The sequence below is a fragment of the Argentina anserina genome, chromosome 7, assembly GCF_933775445.1.
Source record: "Argentina anserina chromosome 7, drPotAnse1.1, whole genome shotgun sequence".
NCBI classification, from domain to species: domain Eukaryota; kingdom Viridiplantae; phylum Streptophyta; class Magnoliopsida; order Rosales; family Rosaceae; genus Argentina; species Argentina anserina.
In genome coordinates this window covers 14,998,526-15,017,522 of record NC_065878.1, presented here as the reverse complement: position 1 = coordinate 15,017,522, position 18,997 = coordinate 14,998,526, and the positions used below count along the sequence as shown (strand labels likewise).

Sequence of the window (18,997 nt, the reverse complement as noted above, 5' to 3'; positions counted from 1 at the left end):
AAAGGACTAGTTTTATAGTCTTTGCGGTGCAAAACTTAAATAGGTTAGCTGCACAAAACCCACCATAACGCTGCATACAGGAAAAGGAAATGACTTGTCCCACAACAAGAAAACTACAAGGAACGACTAAACACATAAGCATTCTCTTGAAGCAAAAAAAAAGACTACCTGAGAGCAACAGTTTCGAATATGTACAAGGAGAATAATATTGCAAGCATGAAGGAATTATTCCATCTTAAGAACAATAGTGATACAGATAAAGTAGGTATTCCTAAATTTAACAAGAAACGGCAAAGGGGAAGGACGATCACACAGTAGTTGACAGTTTTTAATGAAAAAAGTGTGTAACGCAATAAAAAAGCCTGAACGCGAACTGTGAGAAACATATCGCAGCAAAGAGTACAGTCACAACCGGGCAAACTAAAGTCTAAAACTAAGGAATGTAAAACCAAATCCAGAACAACTAGTGCACAAACTGCAACGGAATTCAAAACAAAGGCCTTTTTCCATCTAACATTCCCATCAAATGATCAAAAACTTGAGTCCCTGAATCTCGCAGACCTGAATGCATATATTCGTTAGTTATCCACAACCGGATCCCTGCTATCTGTGAAGCTGTATCCATGACTAGCTTGAAGTTAACATACATATCTTCATAATAAACAGCAGCTGCAACAGGCACCTGACAATGTACACAAAGAGAAATTACTAAATAACAAATTATCAACAATATATACACATTGTTTTTAGTTAAAACGAAAAGCAAAATGTTTCCATCTGCATATGTTAATGCCAGTTGCCATCGCAGAAGATCATCATTGTATGAAGGAAGCACACCTTGTTCTTATTTAGTACAGTGATGTCGTATAATGGAGGCCAATCTTTTTTCTCAGCCAGCAAATTAGCAGCACCTTTGAATTTTCTTAGAGCATGAATCTCATCAAACATCCATGGGAAGATCATCTGCAGTAGTGAAAGAGTAAAGGTCATATTCAAAAGCAGCAAGCAACAAGATGCAGGAAGCTAGGGTCCAGATCATCCGCATTGAGGCAGTAGTCCTATCTGCCAGACAGCTATAACTCAACCATATAGATTGGTCCAAGTATCAATTTATTGTCAATTTACATTTATGAACAACTATCATCATAATGATTAATATCGGAGATCATGACTGCCTAAAAGAATAAAGTAACTCTACATCTCACATGCTTCTGACAGTTTCAGTCCATAAGATATCTAGCCACAAGAGTATTACAATGAATCAACAGAGAATGATAAACTCATATAACTGGAGTTAAACTATCACTTGCTGTCATTTTGAAAAGATAATGTTGGAGCCCGTGACTACCTCCCCTGTAAAATATACAGGACGACCTTCTCTTGCAGCTCGGACTGCATCAAAATTGCCCTCATCTTCAGCCCTTACTTTGTGAGCAGACCATTGTGATGGGGCACCCTTCAAAAATTGAATACAAGCACAAATTAACTTTTTTAAAGGCCAAGGAAGAAAATATGTTTAAAGCACATAAGGAGCATTTGGTAAGATAATTGAAAGACAATAAAGCATTTACCTGACAATATATGGACTCGTGCATTAGAGCATAAAGTGGATTTGTATCAAAAGATGACCATTTCTCGAACTGCATATGTGAAATAGTTTAAGTTTAATGCCACAAATATTTGAAAACTTGGATTCCAAATCAATGAAACACAGAGATTTTCTTACAGCATCCAAGAAGTAATAACTGATTTGCTTAGGTGCTCCTGGAACTAATACAGGATCCCAGACCCTCTCAAACCTGAGTTGAAGTAAAGAAATAATAGAATTAAACAATGAAATCATGGTATCATACAAAAATATAGGTTCTTGACAATGAAGCCTTACATGTAGTGTAAGCGCTCAAAACCAGTACTGGATCCTAAGCCAGAAAGACCAAGTGTTTGCAATCCCTTTGGGGTTAGTATGCCCCCAGATGGAAGAGGCACCTGCGAGAAACAGACAGGTGGGTGATTATTGATTTAAAGTATTAATTTAATTTAACTCTTAGCATTAGGAACAGCACCAAGATCATATGTTCTGGATCCTCACCCCGCCTCCCTCAGATTCTGATAAAAACTTAACAACTTCACGAACAATCTCAGTATCTTGAGGATACCTTTTGTAGTACTTGTTATTTTGATGTATAATCTGTTCAAAGCATGCTCTGTACACAATATCTGCAGTGCATCCATTTCCTATTGGAGGGATACCTCCAGTCAAAAGGACTTGTTTTAGTCCTTCCGGTGCAAAACTCAAATAGGTTACTGCACAAAAACCACCATAGCTCTGCCACAAGCAAAAGGAAATAACTTTAATCCTAGTCAAGTTCCACAGGGTACAGTTGTACATTTAACAAGAAATGGCTTAGGGTAAGGACCATAACACAGTCGTTGACAATAACAAGCAAACATAAATTACAAAGAGGTAATAGTAATTATACCTGACCCAAAATTGTCCAGCGTCCTTCATCAGGAACTAAACGTACTCGAATAAATTCAGCATCATTTACTATATTATTGGCTCGAAAATGCTGTAAGTAATCAGCCAACTTCACATCAGACTTCAGTTGCAACATTGATGAAGGTGTCAAAGGAGTAGATAAACCTGTTCCTCGCTGCAATAAGCAATAATCCTGATAAAGCATCACAAATACAATCAACAATCCAGTTAGTTATGCTTATTCAACCATACCTGATCCAGTAATATGACACGATATTCTTCACAGGCTTTATGCACCCAACCACTGGCTTCAGTTGGTCGCGGGCTTTCAAATCCAGGTCCTCCTTGAAGAAATAATAGGTATGGTAGTGGTTGCTCTTCTTTGCCAACTACAACACAGATTGCAGGTCATTAGGGGAGTTATAAAGCCACCCAAATGAAAGGAAATCCAAAGTTCTTGTCTGCAAAGAATATGAGCAATAAAATACAGGTAAACAGTTTGCTTGCCATCACAATGCTACTTCCTTCTCATTGAGAGAGAAAGAGCTCACAAGTCATAACTCATAACTATAAGATACAATTTAAATACGCTTCTGATGCCTCACATTTGCATGCTTCTGCTCTCATGTGAAGTATGTTACTCATTTGGAACCATCCTTGAATGGATATAACATTTATGTACATATCTAAGCTCATATGGCTCAGTTTGGATTAAACATTCAACAAAACAATAAGTGACTTTTGAACCTGCCGCTGATCTACCGAATATCGTCTGACTGTCATATCTCAACAGTCCAGAGTCAAGAGCTGCATTGTGTGATCTATTCATAAGCTGTCTGATTGGTATACTCAATTTCTAAGAGAATTAAGGTTTATGCTACTCATTCCCTCTCATAGTTTTAATAACTATATCACATTGATTGCAAGAAAAGTATCATGAACTTAATAGGCACTCTTCTACTGCATTACTGAACATTTGAAATTTATCATCAAATATTTACTTTACAGTTCTAATTTTCCCTCCAAAAATCACTAACTTAAGTTACCGAGAACAGTTAATTTCATAGTTTCAGACTTTCAGTATTGAGGACCACAACAACAAACATTTTCACCATAAACTTACTCGCCTGTGTTACAATTACTGTTCTAATTTTCTGATTCAAACTCTGATCCACATTATCAGATAAAAGAGATGAAAATTTAAACACTAAGATCGTTAGATCAATGCATTACAGTGTAATTAAACAACGAATCAAACAGTAATTACTGGAAAATCACAGTGATTAAACTTCACTGACGATTCGGTTGAATTTACCTGAAACAACTTCGCGAGCGAAGACTGAAATCTTAGGCGAAGCGTTGGGACCGGCGGAGTAGTCGAGAGGCACCAAGAAGCGGTGGTCGCGGAGGCGGAGCTCCGGGACGGAAAACCAGTCCCCGGCGGCGTGGTCTCTCGGCGAGTCGGCGGCGGTGGAGGTAGGAAGAGACATGGCAGTGAATCTACGCGCCGAGGTAAGCCGAGAGTTGAAGCAGCGGAGATTGGTGACGCGAATGAGTGGGAGTGAGGGAAGAGAGAGAAAGGGAATGCGGAGGAGGAGGAGCGAGTTTATCAAAGCGGGTTGCGCGTGAGTTGCCAACATTTTTGGGAGCGTGTTGTGAGAGTGGGTTCTTCTGTTACTGATACACGTGGCGGATCATTTTATATTTTCGTAAGAATTTAGTTTAAAAAAAAACAATTGAATTAGAGTAACGTTTCGTCATGGCTAGCGTTGCCGTCGTGGCTGGCGTTCGAGTCTCCACTCCTACCGGTTTGTGGTGATGTAGCTAGCAGGTTTGAAGGAGCTTTGAATTCATGTATGCCTAGCCTCGTGGACCTTAATCCGTATGCTTACCGACTCGTGTTATTGTTGGAAAAATGGTTGGAAAAACCATTTAAAACTAAATTTTAATTGATTAATTAAATTAAGTTAAACTTATAATTAATCAAAGATGAACATAGATTTGAGTTCTCCATAATGAGGGCTACAAGATCATATGTTTCTTTGTGTAATTTGGTTTGTGGGTGAATAAGAAATTGTCACTCAAAGATGGCTACTTAGAATGAGGAAAATGTATTTGTCCCACATTGGAAAAGAGAAGTGTTGAAAAGACTTTATATAGAATCCATTGTGTATGGATTGTAAAGTGTGTAAGCCCCCTTATACCCTCTCGCGCACGCGCAGGGGGGGTGCAAATCCTAGGTCGCAAGGGAAACTCGTGTATGCCCGTGCGACCTGCGGACACGAATGCAACACCGAATTGAGGGTCGGAACGCAGATTCTTTTTGCATTTCCGAAAATTCGGTTTTGACTTTTCAAATTCTCTTAACTGTTCAAATTCTTCTTTTGTAACAACTGAGTTATTATGTGTTATGGAGAATTATAACAGAATTGAAATCAATGTTTGTAACATATGTAACTCATATATTAATTGCTGATTGCAAATCCTCACAGTATAAATAGCCATCATCCTTTCATTGTAAATCATCCCATTCGAAACACATTTCTCTCCCACTCTCAAGGTTCTTAGTTCTTCTCTGGTGATAGATAGAGGTACCTTTCGAGTTCGTTGAGGGTTCTAGTTAGTAGTGCAACTTTCTAGAATTGTTTAGTCGTTATATCCTGAGAGACAAGCGCCAAGCATCCTTGCACCGGTAGAGGAGGCGTAAATGTCTTAAGGACAGTGTGGTATCACACACGTCTCGACTAGTTCTTCCATCACAAATCGTTCGGTATTTTTTGTTGAATTTCTTTTCGTGTTCTTCATTTCTGATTTATAATTATTTATAATTCAGCTTATTAATTATATATGCAATATATCACTGTTCTTACAACAATCTTAAGACGTTTATTTTTGATATTGCTTATATAATTTGTATTCGATATTTATCTGAATTTTTTCAAGTAAACTTACACCTTGTTTGTGTGTTTCAGTTTCTAAAAATGACTAACGGAGAAAATTCTGGAAATGGCAAGGGACCTTTGGTGCCAACTGTGCCTACTGCTCCCGTTGTACCTGTCTCAGTATCCCATGGGGAAAAACCTGAGAAGTTCAACGGTTTGCATTTCAAGAGTTGGCAACAAAAGATGATGTTTTATCTGACCACTCTGAATCTTGCAAGATTTTTGACGGAGAATGCTCCTGAGTTAAAGGAAGATGACCATGGCGATCAAGCAAAGATTGTTGCTGTTAATGCATGGAATAATTCTGACTACTTATGTAGGAATTATATCATGAATGGTCTAGCCGACTCATTGTACAATGTGTACATTAGCATGGGAACGGCAAAGGAGCTATGGGAATCCTTGGAGAAAAAATATAAAATCGAGGATGCCGGCGCCAAGAAGTTTATCGTGGGCCGTTTCCTTGATTATAAAATGGTGGATTCGAAAACTGTGATGAGTCAATTTTCTGAGATTCAGCTAATCCTGCATGAGATTCACGCTGAAGGAATGCAACTAGGTGAAAGTTTTCAAGTGGCATGTGCTATTGAAAAGTTACCACCTGCTTGGAAGGACTTCAAGAATTATTTGAAGCACAAGCGAAAGGAAATGACCATGGAGGATCTAGAGGTTAGACTTCGCATTGAGGAAGACAACCGAGGATCCGAAAAGAAAGCATGGATCAATCATGTCTCTGCCAAGGCAAACATGATGGAACATGGTCAAGGTTCCAAAAACAAGAAAGGCAAGTATCATGGGTCCAAACTGGGGCCGAAAGGAGACATCTCCAAGAAGCCAAGGTTTGAAGGCAAGTGCTACAACTGTGACAAGACTGGTCACAAGTCTGTGGACTGCAACAAACCAAAGAGGAACAAAAAGAGAGAGGCAAACCTGATTGAAGCCGTCACTCAGGAGGTTGCAGACATGAACCTCTGTTGTATGATATCAGATGATAGCATGGAAAAAGCAAGTGATTATGACTGGGGACTAAATGACTTAGAGCTATGGTATGACCAAGCCAAGTTTTTGGATTGATCTGTAGAACAGAACTGAAATTATCGAATAAATTGATGTATGTTCTTAAGGGTTTTATGAGTATAAAACTCCGTGTTGACAAATGTGTTTTGTCTGAAATTGACATAGAGCCATGGGTGGTGGATTGTTTATTGTCAAAAACTAGTTATTACACCTATATGAGTCTTCCTAATTTATGGTAGTGAAGAATATAATATATGTCAATTAACATGCACAAGTGTGAACTTGTGTAGAGACAAAACTGATTAGATCATCTTCCAAAGTATTGAAGGAAACAATGAACCCCTTGATCTGATTCATACAGATGTGTGTGATTTAAAATCAACGGTATCTAGAGGGAATAATAAATACTTTATTACCTTCATAGATGATAGCACGAAATATTGCTATGTGTATTTGCTAAAATGCAAAAGTGAGGCCATAGAGAAGTTCATTCTCTATAAAAAGGTTGAGAACCAACTCAACAAGAAAATTAAGGCACTAAGAAGTGACCGAGGGAGTGAGTATAAATCGCCATTTGCTGAGACTTGTGCTCAGAATGGGATTATACATCAAAGGACTGCTCCATACTCACCACAATCAAATGGTGTAGCAAAACACAAAAATCATACTCTAAAGGATATGATGAATGTTATGCTACTCAGTTTTGAGATGCCACCCAACATGTGGGGAGACGTGATTCTCATGGAAAATTACCTTTTAAATAAGGTGCCCAAAAGGAAAGAAGAGAAAAAAACTCCATATGAGTTATGGAAAGGGAGAAAACCATCCTACAAATACTTAAAAGTATAGGGATGTTTGGCAAAAGTGAAAATTCCTAAGCCTAAAAAGGTGAAGAATGGGCCTAAAACGGTTGATTGCATCTTTATTGGATATGCACATAACAGTTCGGCTTATCGATTCCTAGTCCACGATTCGAATATTCCTGAAATCCATAAGGATACGATAATGGAATCGAGAAATGCATCTTTCTTTGAAAATGTATTTCCACGGAAGTCTAGAGAGGAATTTAATTCTTCTAAACGGGCACGTGAAGACAACCGAGCCGAAACTGATGATGCTCAAGATCAAGAATCTGAGTTGGAGTCCGAATCTAAGTCTGAGGTTGAACCTAGACGAAGTAAAAGGGCAAGGACCGCAAAGTCCTATGGACCTGACTTTCTGTCATATATGGTTGAAGGTGATCCCCGTACCTTCAAAGAGGCAGTTAGCTCTACCGATGGTCCTCTGTGGAAAGAAGCAATCAAAAGTGAGGTTGACTCCATCATGCAAAATCACACTTGGGAATTAGTGGATTTGCCACCTGGATGTAAGCCTTTGACTTCCAAGTGGATTTTCAAAACGAAATTAAAAGTTGATGGGTCAATAGACAAGTACAAGGCTAGACTTGTTATTAAAGGCTATAGGCAAAATGAGGGTTTGGTTTATTTTGACACTTATTCTCCTATGACGAGAATAACATCCATACGGATGGTACTTGCAAGTGCAGCGTTGCACAAACTTGAAGTACACCAAATGGACGTAAAGACGGCTTTCCTAAATGGAGATGTAGAAGAAGAAATCTACATGGAACAACAAGAAGGTTTTTCTGCTCCTTCTCAGAGTAAGAAGGTGTGCAGATTGGTTAAGTCATTATATGGCTTAAAACAAGCACCAAAACAATGGCATGAGAAATTTGATAATGCCATGATCACCAGTGGATTTAGAATAAATGAAGGTGATAAGTGTGTATATATCAAAGACACTGAAAATGGATATATCATTTTATGTCTGTATGTGGATGATATGCTTATCGGTGGGAGCAACGATAAGATGATCAAGTCTACTAAAGACATGTTGAATTCTAAGTTTGACATGAAAGACTTGGGACTTGCTGATGTCATTTTAGGAATTAAAATTACGAGAACATCAGAAGGGCTAGTGTTGAGTCAAACACACTATGTGGACAATATTCTTGGGAAATTTGACAAGGAAGGTTCTGGAATTGTCAGAACTCCTGTAGATTTGAATCTACATTTGTCCAAGAATAAAGGTGAAAGTGTTTCTCAATTAGAGTATTCAAGAATAATTGGGAGTCTAATGTACTTAACAAGTTGTACAAGACCAGATCTAGCTTATGCGGTTCATAAGCTAAGTAGGTATACGAGTAATCCTGGAGCTATGCATTGGCAAGCGATTGGAAGAGTACTCAAATACCTAAGGTATACTCGTACCAACGGGTTGCACTACACATCATACCCAGCTGTTATAGAAGGGTTCACTGATGCAAACTGGATATCTGACATGAAAGACTCAAAGTCTACTAGCGGATATGTATTTATGCTAGGGGGTGGAGCTGTGTCTTGGAAGTCCTCAAAACAAACAGTTATAACAAGATCCACAATTGAGTCTGAGTTGTAGCACTAGACAAATGTGGGGAGGAAGCAGAATGGCTACGCCAGTTCATAGAGGACATTCCTAGATGGACAAAACCTGTGCCTACGATCGGTATATATTGTGATAGTCAATCTGCAATTAGCAGGGCACAGAGTAAGATGTATAATTGTAAGTCTAGACACATTCGTCGAAGACATAATACCATTAGACAACTACTCTCAACTGGAGTTATCTCTATAGACTATGTAAAGTCTAAGGATAATATTGCTGATCCTTTAACTAAAGGGTTAAACAGAGGGTTAGTTGAAAATTCATCGAAGGGAATGGGACTAAAGCCCATTGGAAATTAAAAATCACTACAGTGGATACCCAACCTAGCTGACTGGAGATCCCAAGATCTAGGTTCAAAAGGGAAAACCAAACTGTAGAGATTAGTTCGGATCACTGTGGGGAGTTTCCCAAGTCCATTCATATGATAAAAAACCAGTGATACCCGTAAAGGATGAGGTTAAGTTAAAACTTTTAATGATTCTTATGCGTCGAGAAATCGAGCAGAGTAATGCGGGTTACTCTTAATTAAGAGATCACCTATGCAAGAGAGAAGTGGGGCCGCTTCTAGGGGAGTTAATGAGGGCATAACTCTTATCAAACTACTTGCAGAACCAGGTGTGTGTTCCATGGCCAAAATGGGCACAAAAATGAGAACCGAAGTGTACCAGGGAGACTCCTGTGTAAAGTATGTTATCATTTACACAAATGACGAATAGTTCAAAGACATCGCGTCTACTATTTAGTTAGTAAAGTAAGCATACTTTTATAAGGGAAGGTTCAAATGGTCAAACCTACCTATCATATGCAGGTTTCAACCGTAGAAATCTATCACCAAATTCTATCGAGTCTTTGGTGGCCAATTTCATTCATGTGGGGAATTGTTGGAAAAATGGTTGGAAAAACCATTTAAAACCAAATTTTAATTGATTAATTAAATTAAGTTAAGCTTATAATTAATCAAAGATGAACATAGATTTGAGTTCTCCATAATGAGGGCTACAAGATCATATGTTTCTTTGTGTAATTTGGTTTGTGGGTGAATAAGAAATTGTCACTCAAAGATGGCTACTTAGAATGAGGGAAATGTATTTGTCCCACATTGGAAAAGAGAAGTGTTGAAAAGACTTTATATAGAATCCATTGTGTATGGATTGTAAAGTGTGTAAGCCCCCTTATACCCTCTCGCACACGCGCAGGGGGGGTGCAAATCCTAGGTCGCAAGGGAAACTCGTGTATGCCCGTGCGACCTGCGGACACGAATGCAACACCGAATTGAGGGTCGGAACGCAGATTCTTTTTGCATTTCCGAAAATTCGGTTTTGACTTTTCAAATTCTCTTGACTGTTCAAATTCTTCTTTTGTAACAACTGAGTTATTATGTGTTATGGAGAATTATAACAGAATTGAAATCAATGTTTGTAACATATGTAACTCATATATGTTATGATTTTTTGATTTCTATAACAGCCATCTTATTAATTGCTGATTGCAAATCCTCACAGTATAAATAGCCATCATCCTTTCATTGTAAATCATCCCATTCGAAACACATTTCTCTCCCACTCTCAAGGTTCTTAGTTCTTCTCTGGTGATAGATAGAGGTACCTTTCGAGTTCGTTGAGGGTTCTAGTTAGTAGTGCAACTTTCTAGAATTGTTTAGTCGTTATATCCTGGGAGACAAGCGCCAAGCATCCTTGCACCGGTAGAGGAGGCGTAAATGTCTTAAGGACAGTGTGGTATCACACACGTCTCGACTAGTTCTTCCATCACAAATCGTTCGGTATTTTTTGTTGAATTTCTTTTCGTGTTCTTCATTTCTGATTTATAATTATTTATAATTCAGCTTATTAATTATATATGCAATATATCACTGTTCTTACAACAGTTATTGAGTCATTGCTTTTTAATTTATCACTCAGTTATGGTTATATTAACTGCTAATCAGCTACGTCATTAGGTTTGCTCTCTTCCTATGAACCAACTCACATCTAACTTTTTTAAGTAGATGTCACAAACTCTAGCGATGTTAGGATTAATTAGTTTTATTGACAAACGCTAGATGATCTTACTTAAACACGCACAAAAGATAAGTCTTTGTTGTAGCAGTTTGAACTCCAAAGTTGCAAGCCAGCTCAAATTCAGTAATGCATGCCCGGTCTGTTGGTTGTGCCAAGTGTGGCACAAGGTCTAAAATTTGGAAGATTAAAAAAACTGTATTAGTATGTAACAACTAGTTAAGTTAGTTTGAGTCTTGGATGTGTATGTTAAATCCTCTAATCCCGAGTTCGAAAACTTCTTATCTTTTGTTTTTGCTAATTTTCCTAAACTTTCAGAAGTCATAAACTCATAATCTACCCTCATTCAAGTCAATGACTTCCTCACTTCCATCACAAACACAAAGTCGGACAGTCCCCTGACTCAATGACTCCCCACATCTGAGTCATCTAGCTCAGTAGCTCGTCCAGACCACTGAGACAATGAGATCAGTCGTCCTCTCCATTTTCTCTGGCCTTTCTTCTCCTCTCCTCTCCCACTCTCCTACCTCTCCGAGACTTCGACCTTGACAAACAATCAAACATCATCGGGACGACAGGATCGGCTGAATTCTGGCCTTCTGGGAATATGGGTCCAAGCCTTCAAGCCTTCAAGTCTCCACTCTCTAACTCTCCAAGGTACGTGAGTTACTTAGTCCGAATTGAGTGCTTGTTTTTTAAACTTTTTTCAAACTGAATTGATTGAACCAGCAACTATATTAAACTGAATTTTGATGTTGATGTTGGTCTTGAAAAATGGAAATGTGTGCTGCTTACAAAGCATTTGCTTTGAAGTCAATATGTTGTGCTTTTACATAAAATTCGATTTCGGTCTTTTATCTTTTTGTTGTTGTGATCTTAATTGTTAGTTTGCTTATATAGATGTCTATTTGTGATATTATGTTTCTAGATTTGGTGTATTGTTTCTCTTTTTTTTCAGGAACACATAAGGGGCCACATTTGATATTTCGCACAAGACCTTCAAATACGACAGACCGGTCATGCAGTAATGCTTAGCCGGAAGCCTGAAAATCACCCTAATTGTGAGTGTGCATGAAACTGGCCACTTTCACAGGTACCATTATTGTCCATGTAGTCTTAATTTTATCATGAATGTAATTACAATTGTCATATGGGGTTGTCATAGAAGAATTTGTAATTACTTATGAACAAAATAGCTTCAAAAAAATTGCATCAAGCACACAAGGGTGATTAGTGAAAGATTTTGATCCACTGCAACATAACATCAAAATTAATTATTTTACCGAAAATAAATAAATTTAAACGATAAAAACTTCACACTTGAAAACTACACTATTAAAAACGTTTGTCTCCTATAAAAACAACTTCGTGAGACCCAATCAGTTGTAGTAATAAAAGACATGTTGTCGCCTGCCGATCGTTAATTCATTTATTCCTAAGCAAAGATCTCAAATTTAAAAGTGAATATTTTTTTAGTTAATTTTTCTTTTAACGTATGTGGCAAAAAATGTGTTATTTTCAATATTCTTCGGCAAAGATCTCAAATTATACGCCTCTTCTAAATTAAAATAAACCATAAGCAAAACAAATTCAAAATACCATTAGTCTCAACTCTCAAGTGACCAGACACTTCAAGTGATCAGAGGTAACTAATTAGAGTTGCACTTTAACGCAGTTGGATATGTGGCGCGCAGATAACACGGAAGATCCAAAGCCAACCTACTGTGATCAGTCTCTCTCACTCACTCACTCCACTTGCGTTTCCCTCCTTTTAGGTGGCGCAGCCCTCCGCCGCTTCCTTCTTTTATTATATCATTCTTTCCATTAGCTCCATCATTCTCTCTCTACAACCCACATAACAAAACCTCACAACCCTCTCTCAAATGGCAACCATGGCCGCCGTCTCACGCGCCGCTTTCCTCTCCCGTAGTGCCCGAACCATTATCCGCTGCATGAGCAACGTCCCGGAAAACACCGTCTACGGCGGCCCCAAGTCCCAGAGCCCGGAGCAGAGAGTCACCGTCACCCAAATCAAGAATAAGCACAAGAAGGGCGAGCCCATCACCATGGTCACCGCCTACGACTACCCGTCGGCGGTGCACCTCGACTTGGCTGGAATTGACATTGCCTTGGTCGGCGACTCGGCTGCCATGGTTGTTCATGGATATGATACCACTCTACCAATAACGCTTGATGAGATGCTTGTACACTGCCGTGCGGTGGCGCGTGGGGCCAAGCGCCCGCTTTTGGTCGGGGACTTGCCTTTTGGGTTCTACGAGTCTAGCTCCATTCAGGTATGATTGGATTTGGGTTTTATTTGTTTGATTAATGAGAATGTTGGAAATGGATAAAGAATCTGTTTTTATATGAAAGATGTGAACTTTGATAGAGAGGAGTGTGGATTGGTGTAGTTTGAATGTGGTTTGTTGCTTTTGGGTGTGGGGATTTGTGTAAGTGAGCAATGGTGGGTTGGTGATATTGCAGTTTCGATTATCATGAGCAGGCTATCGATTCGGCGGTGAGGCTATTGAAGGAGGGAGCAATGGATGCAATAAAGTTGGAAGGAGGTTCACCTTCGAGGATCACTGCGGCAAAATCTATTGTGGAGGCTGGAATTGCTGTGATGGGGCATGTGGGACTTACTCCGCAGGCCATTAGCGTTCTCGGGGGGTTTAGGCCTCAAGGAAGGAATGTTGCTAGTGCCGTAAAGGTCTGTGGAATTGAAGAATTGGTTAGTTGTTTATGTACTTATGTTTACATTGTTGTGATTGTAATGGATTTTTAATGCAGGTTGTGGAGACAGCATTGGCTTTGCAAGAAGCTGGGTGCTTTGCTGTTGTGTTGGAATGTGTACCGCCGCTAGTGGCAGCTGCAGCAACATCTGCTCTTCAGATTCCTACAATTGGCATTGGAGCAGGGCCTTTTTGCAGTGGACAGGTCAGTTCATTGTTTTGCCATGTTGAGCTTGTTTGGTGTGTGTGTTGGATATTCTTGTGTGCAATCCCTTCTGGTACTAACATCTTTAGTAAAGTTTGATTCATTTAAAAAAAAAAAGATATCTTGTAATTTCTTTGATGTAACATGTACAGAATTTCAACTTTTGGTTGGTAAAGAACTTTTGGACATCTATGGGCTTAAGTTCTGTAGTATTCGTCAAGATTGCTTGGTCGGCATACATTGAATCTGCTTTTTTGGTCTGCATATCTTGATTTTTGCTGGGTAGGCTTAGAACTATAAATGCTGAGCTTAGCATCACCAAAATATAAATGCTGAGCTTAGCATCACCAAAATATAAATGCTGAGCTTAGCATCAAGCTTGTAGCCTAGAAGAAAACATATGTCACAATTATTCGAATGGCTATGTAGCGCCAACTTATCTTTATCAGGGGAGAAGCCTGTGGGTTTGGTCTAGAATTTTTTGTTTTTATCTTTTTCTTGTTCTTTGTCAAGGATTTTAGCATGCCAATTCTTCATTGACGTTGTATTCCTTAAACAATGCAGGTGCTAGTTTACCATGATCTTCTTGGGATGATGCAGCACCCACATCATGCAAAGGTTAATTCAATAGTCAAATTTCCTTAGTATCTATTTCTTCTCATGAATTTTGTTTAAATAAAGAAGTATCTTCTCTTTTGCAGGTTACCCCTAAATTCTGTAAGCAGTTCGCACAGGTTGGAGATGTCATCAACAAAGCTCTAGTGAACTACAAGGAAGAAGTGACTAGTGGGACGTTCCCAGGTGCTGCCCACAGCCCCTACAAAATTAACTCTGTTGAAGTTGATGGCTTTTTAAGTGAGTTACAAAAATTGGGCTTGGACAAGGCAGCATCTGCTGCAGCTGAAGCAGCTGAGAAGATAAATACAAACAAATCAAAGTAACCTGCAATAACGCAGTCTTTTTATCTTTTAGCCAAGGCTCATGTTGGTAAAAAAAACAGTTGATAAAAAGTTGGATTTTGAAGTTTAGGATCAGAATGCGACAGTCAGATATATCTAATAAGTCTTGCATTGTCTTCACAATAAGCAGGATTTTTGTTAAGAATAGTCTGAAGGAACAGAATGGCACCTTCCTTTCTGTTTTACTCTACAGTGTAGGTATCCGACTAATGAAGTATGGTTCCATTTTGAGTTGTTCTTGTTTAAAGTTGTGTTTAGAAATCCTGAGCAACCTAAAGATTTGAAACCACTAATGGAATCTTTCCTGATCTTCCTATACAACTCATGCTTCTAGAATAATTGTTCTTCTAGCTCCATGTAATATACAATGATTTGATAAATTCTCTCTGCGAGAAGAATGATGTGGAACAAGCTCTTTATTTGATGGATGATATGAAGAATAAAGGGGTGAGAGATAATACCCAAACGTTCAACGCCCTGTTCAAAGGCCTTTGAGAGAACAATTTATTGGAGAAGGCGTTTCAGTTTATGAAACGAATGGTTGAACAGGCCTGTAATCCTGATCAGATAAAGATGGAAATTCTTACTGAATGGCTTTCTTGTGCTGGTGAAACAGAGAGATTGAGAAAGTTTGTTCAAGGATATCCGATTTCTGTCGCCAATTTCGAAGTGACGGGAGGCATTGCTAACATTATTAAAGTTGTTCATAGCTCAAAGCAAAGGAAGGGTTACCAGCTGCTTTCAAAGGGACAGAAGGGAGAGCTAACTATATTTAAGGTCTTGGCTTCAAAGCGACAGAAGGCAAAGCCTCAGTGCCGCAGAAGGCAACACTAACAGCATTTAAGTTGTCCATGGCTGGAAGAAAGCATAAATGATTCTAGCCACGAGCCGGTGATTGTGTTTTGGTTTCCATCATGTTAGCTTGTTTGGAGTATGTGCTAAACCCTGACTTGACATGAGTGTGCGCTTTATCCGACAGCTCCCATCCCTCCAGTTTGAGATTGGGTACTTAGGATCGTCATGTATGCTAAACTGCGGAGGAAATCTGATTTCCCAGTAAGAAAGAGAAGCTGCAAAATGCAGAGAATGAGTTTATTATTTCCATATATGAATCTACTTTCCTTTGTTCCGGTAGTCTTTATAAATCTGGTACTTTTCGTGAAATTCATCTTCTTAAAGCTTCTATATCATAATCAATGACTAATTTGTTTCAAGAAAAAAATCAATCACTATTTTGAGAATTCTGTTATCTGAGGCATTTTTGCAAAGTGCTTCTGACCTTCTGTTATGAGTTAATAGAAGTTTGAGTTCTAGAAACCCTCATACCATCATATTCCTAACTAACATGGTACTTTTTCATCACCAGTTTTACCTAGAAACATAATAAAAGGAGCAAGATTCCCTTCTGCATATCATCATATCATTTTGTGCAACAAGGGTAAGTGATTATTGAAAAGCAGGGTTAAACCACTGATTACAATACAGAATCTGCGACATTTAGCTCTTTAACTATTTTATTCATTGGAAAGGCAATTGATTAAAGAAGCCATTTCGAATGAGAAGCAGCAACCAGTAATAATGCAACTTAATGCAACTTTATTGTTGAATCCTTTACTATGCATTTTAATGCAACTTCAGTCATAATCTATCACACCTCAGTAACTTCATGCCCTCGTTAAAGTATTCACCCTTGACTTGGCAAATCCGAGTGGCTATGCACTTATGTCAGTTACGTGCATAATTGATCACCAAGGACCTCAAGTCCTTGCTCCTAATGTCACCAACTAAGATGATGTTGATAGTTCATTTATACATAACTCAAGTCAAACGCTATTTGTCAAAGAAGGGAATTGGATCACAATAAAGAACATAAAACTTTTCTAAATCACAAAATAAATACACCTCAGAACAAATGAACACGAAGAGCATATGAACAAAGTTCACCTATTCTTCTTTGTAGTAGTTAATCACTACCATTTACTTTACTCCCAAAAGTCTCAAACCAAAAATAAACCAATAATTCAAGAAAAGGTGTTTCAGTTACATCTAAAAAACTAGAAGCCCTTTTAACCCCTCATAATTAACCACTGTTAAAATCAAAAGATTCCACCCATAGTTACACCCCTTTCTCTCTCTAACCCTAAAAAAGAAATTAAAAAATAATAATTCTGTCCAAAGAGCCGACTTTTTCTTCGAATCAGATACTACGAGCGGCGGTGGCAGCACTTCCAGCACTCCATGGGCCGCCTAAGCTCGCCGTGGAGTGATCGGAAAAGTAGTCTCCGGCAAGACCATCCAAACCCACAAAGAAGTCATCGCTCACAATTGTATCACAAACCCCAAAGTACTCTGTTTCCGCTTCATCAGCCAGAGGACTCTGTTTTTCTTCTTTCGCTTCCATCATTGTTGTGCTCCGACCACCACCAACCTCCTCCTCCACAGACGTAGCCGGCGACGGAGAGCCGCCCTTGCGTTTGGTAGAGTCACCGGCTGTGACGGAGCCTGACTGAGGAGAAGAGACAGCCTTGTGGCGCGTGGACCCGGCCAGAGAGTTGCGGTGAGTCGGTGCAGGGTGGTTGTGCTCCGCCGTGTATGTGACTATGAACATTCCCGGGTCGGATCTGTTCCGCTCCACTTGCTTCCGGGCCATACAACCCTTTGAGCTGCTGCATCTGTAGTAGCCTCTGTTGATTCAAACACCACCATAAAAGCATTAAAGCCAAAACTCCAACACAAAATTGAAACTTCACCAAAGATTTTAACTTTTTCCATGAAAGATTTAAAATTTCATTGAATGAATATATGTGAAAACTAACCCACCTCGGATATGGTGAGCCCTTGATGGGTTTCTGTCCATATTTACGCCATGCCCACACATCAGAAGACAGAGACTCAGCTGGTACCTGGCACACTTTTTTAAGCAGGTTCTTTCTGCAAAGAAAATGAAAGAGTTCAGAAACCATAAATAGACCAACGTGATGAAACAAACTTAGCCAAATGGGGTAGTCATTAGATTGGTGTGTATAAGAGCAAAGTTGCAGTCTTGTACCTCTTTTTGGAGCGCTGGGTGGGATTAGTGGCAGAAAGCTTAGGCTGGTGTTTGGGGAGTGGCTGATGGGAAGAGAAATTGGACTGTGGTGTGATTGGTCGTGGTGGAGAAAGAAGAGATGGATTTTGGTGAGATTTGGGGAAGAATGGCTTGTAAAGATCATGGAGTTCCTCAATTGCACTTGTGGGTTTAATGGGATCTGGGACAAGAGGAAGAACAGAGAAGGTTTGTGCTTGGGTTTGACTAGTGTTGTTGTTGTTGGAGACAAAACTACCATGTTGACCAAATGAAGAAGAGAGGAGAGGGCTTGAGTAGAAGTGGTTATGGTGATCTGAGATGAAACTGGTGGCTGGCTTTGTGGTGGCAGCGGCGGTGGAGCAGCCTCTGACCACGGCGGTGAGATCCCAATCGTCCTCCATTTTGATAAAGAAAGTGAGAGAACAGAGGCTTGTGAATTTGTACCCTTGTGTTCTTCTTTCCACTGTAGAGAGAGACAAAGGAAGGCGCTGACTTTTTGGGAGAGAGAGATAAGGGTTAATGAGCAGAAGGAGTAGTATATATTTATATAAACAAAGTGTATATATAGAGAGAGAAAGAGTGGGTTTGGGGCTAGAGAGAGAAAGAGAGAGAGGGGTTGGCATCTCTATGACTATGAAATGGGAAATGAAGAGTGGTTTCTGGTTTTGGGTTGACTATGGGGAAATGTCAAAGGGGGTTTTGATTAATTAAAGGAAAAGTGGTTTTGATCACACGGTGTTTAGGGTGTTATAGGGAGTGGTGCTCGTGAGTTATACCGACAAAAAGAGAAGTGAAGATAATAGGGATTTTTGTAATATTTTTTATATCATTTGTCGGAGTTCTTTTTCTTGGAAAAAAAATGTGGAAGCCGATTGCTGTCAAAACATGCTTTTTGCTAGAGATTATTTGGGTGGGTAGGTAACAAGGTTTTGGTGCCTAATTTTCGTTCGTTTTAAAGTTGGCAAATGACTGAGAGAAACTTTTAAGGGATGGATTATAGGCAGTTATATTAAATTAATAATTTTGATGAGTTAACTCGTGATTTTTTTTATTGAATTAAATTTATCCTTTAGGGCATCATGATTTTATGTATCACG

The 18,997-nt window shown here is 39.1% G+C and overlaps 3 protein-coding genes across 3 annotated transcripts; 1 reads left to right on the top strand and 2 right to left on the bottom strand.

Annotated features, from left to right (window-relative positions):
• Positions 1-198: 198 nt before the first annotated feature.
• LOC126803937 (uncharacterized) lies at positions 199-4,126 on the bottom strand. The gene is made up of 10 exons (XM_050531675.1): positions 3,795-4,126; positions 2,732-2,868; positions 2,481-2,654; positions 2,090-2,326; positions 1,886-1,986; positions 1,727-1,799; positions 1,572-1,640; positions 1,349-1,456; positions 838-963; positions 199-682 (listed from the first exon to the last, which is right to left on the bottom strand). Exons 1-10 carry the CDS (start codon positions 4,117-4,119, stop codon positions 488-490), a joined length of 1,545 nt encoding a protein of 514 aa, XP_050387632.1. The 5' UTR covers positions 4,120-4,126; the 3' UTR covers positions 199-487.
• An 8,557-nt stretch (positions 4,127-12,683) lies between these two features.
• Positions 12,684-15,133, top strand: LOC126803958 (3-methyl-2-oxobutanoate hydroxymethyltransferase 2, mitochondrial-like). Its single transcript, XM_050531700.1, has 5 exons — positions 12,684-13,231; positions 13,441-13,647; positions 13,728-13,874; positions 14,439-14,492; positions 14,576-15,133. Exons 1-5 carry the CDS (start codon positions 12,821-12,823, stop codon positions 14,813-14,815), a joined length of 1,059 nt encoding a protein of 352 aa, XP_050387657.1. The 5' UTR covers positions 12,684-12,820; the 3' UTR covers positions 14,816-15,133.
• A 1,550-nt stretch (positions 15,134-16,683) lies between these two features.
• LOC126803959 (WRKY transcription factor 22) lies at positions 16,684-18,419 on the bottom strand. The gene is made up of 3 exons (XM_050531701.1): positions 17,883-18,419; positions 17,654-17,764; positions 16,684-17,517 (listed from the first exon to the last, which is right to left on the bottom strand). The coding sequence occupies exons 1-3, from the start codon at positions 18,299-18,301 to the stop codon at positions 17,031-17,033; spliced, it is 1,017 nt and encodes a 338-aa protein (XP_050387658.1). The 5' UTR covers positions 18,302-18,419; the 3' UTR covers positions 16,684-17,030.
• Between the last annotated feature and the right edge of the window lie 578 nt (positions 18,420-18,997).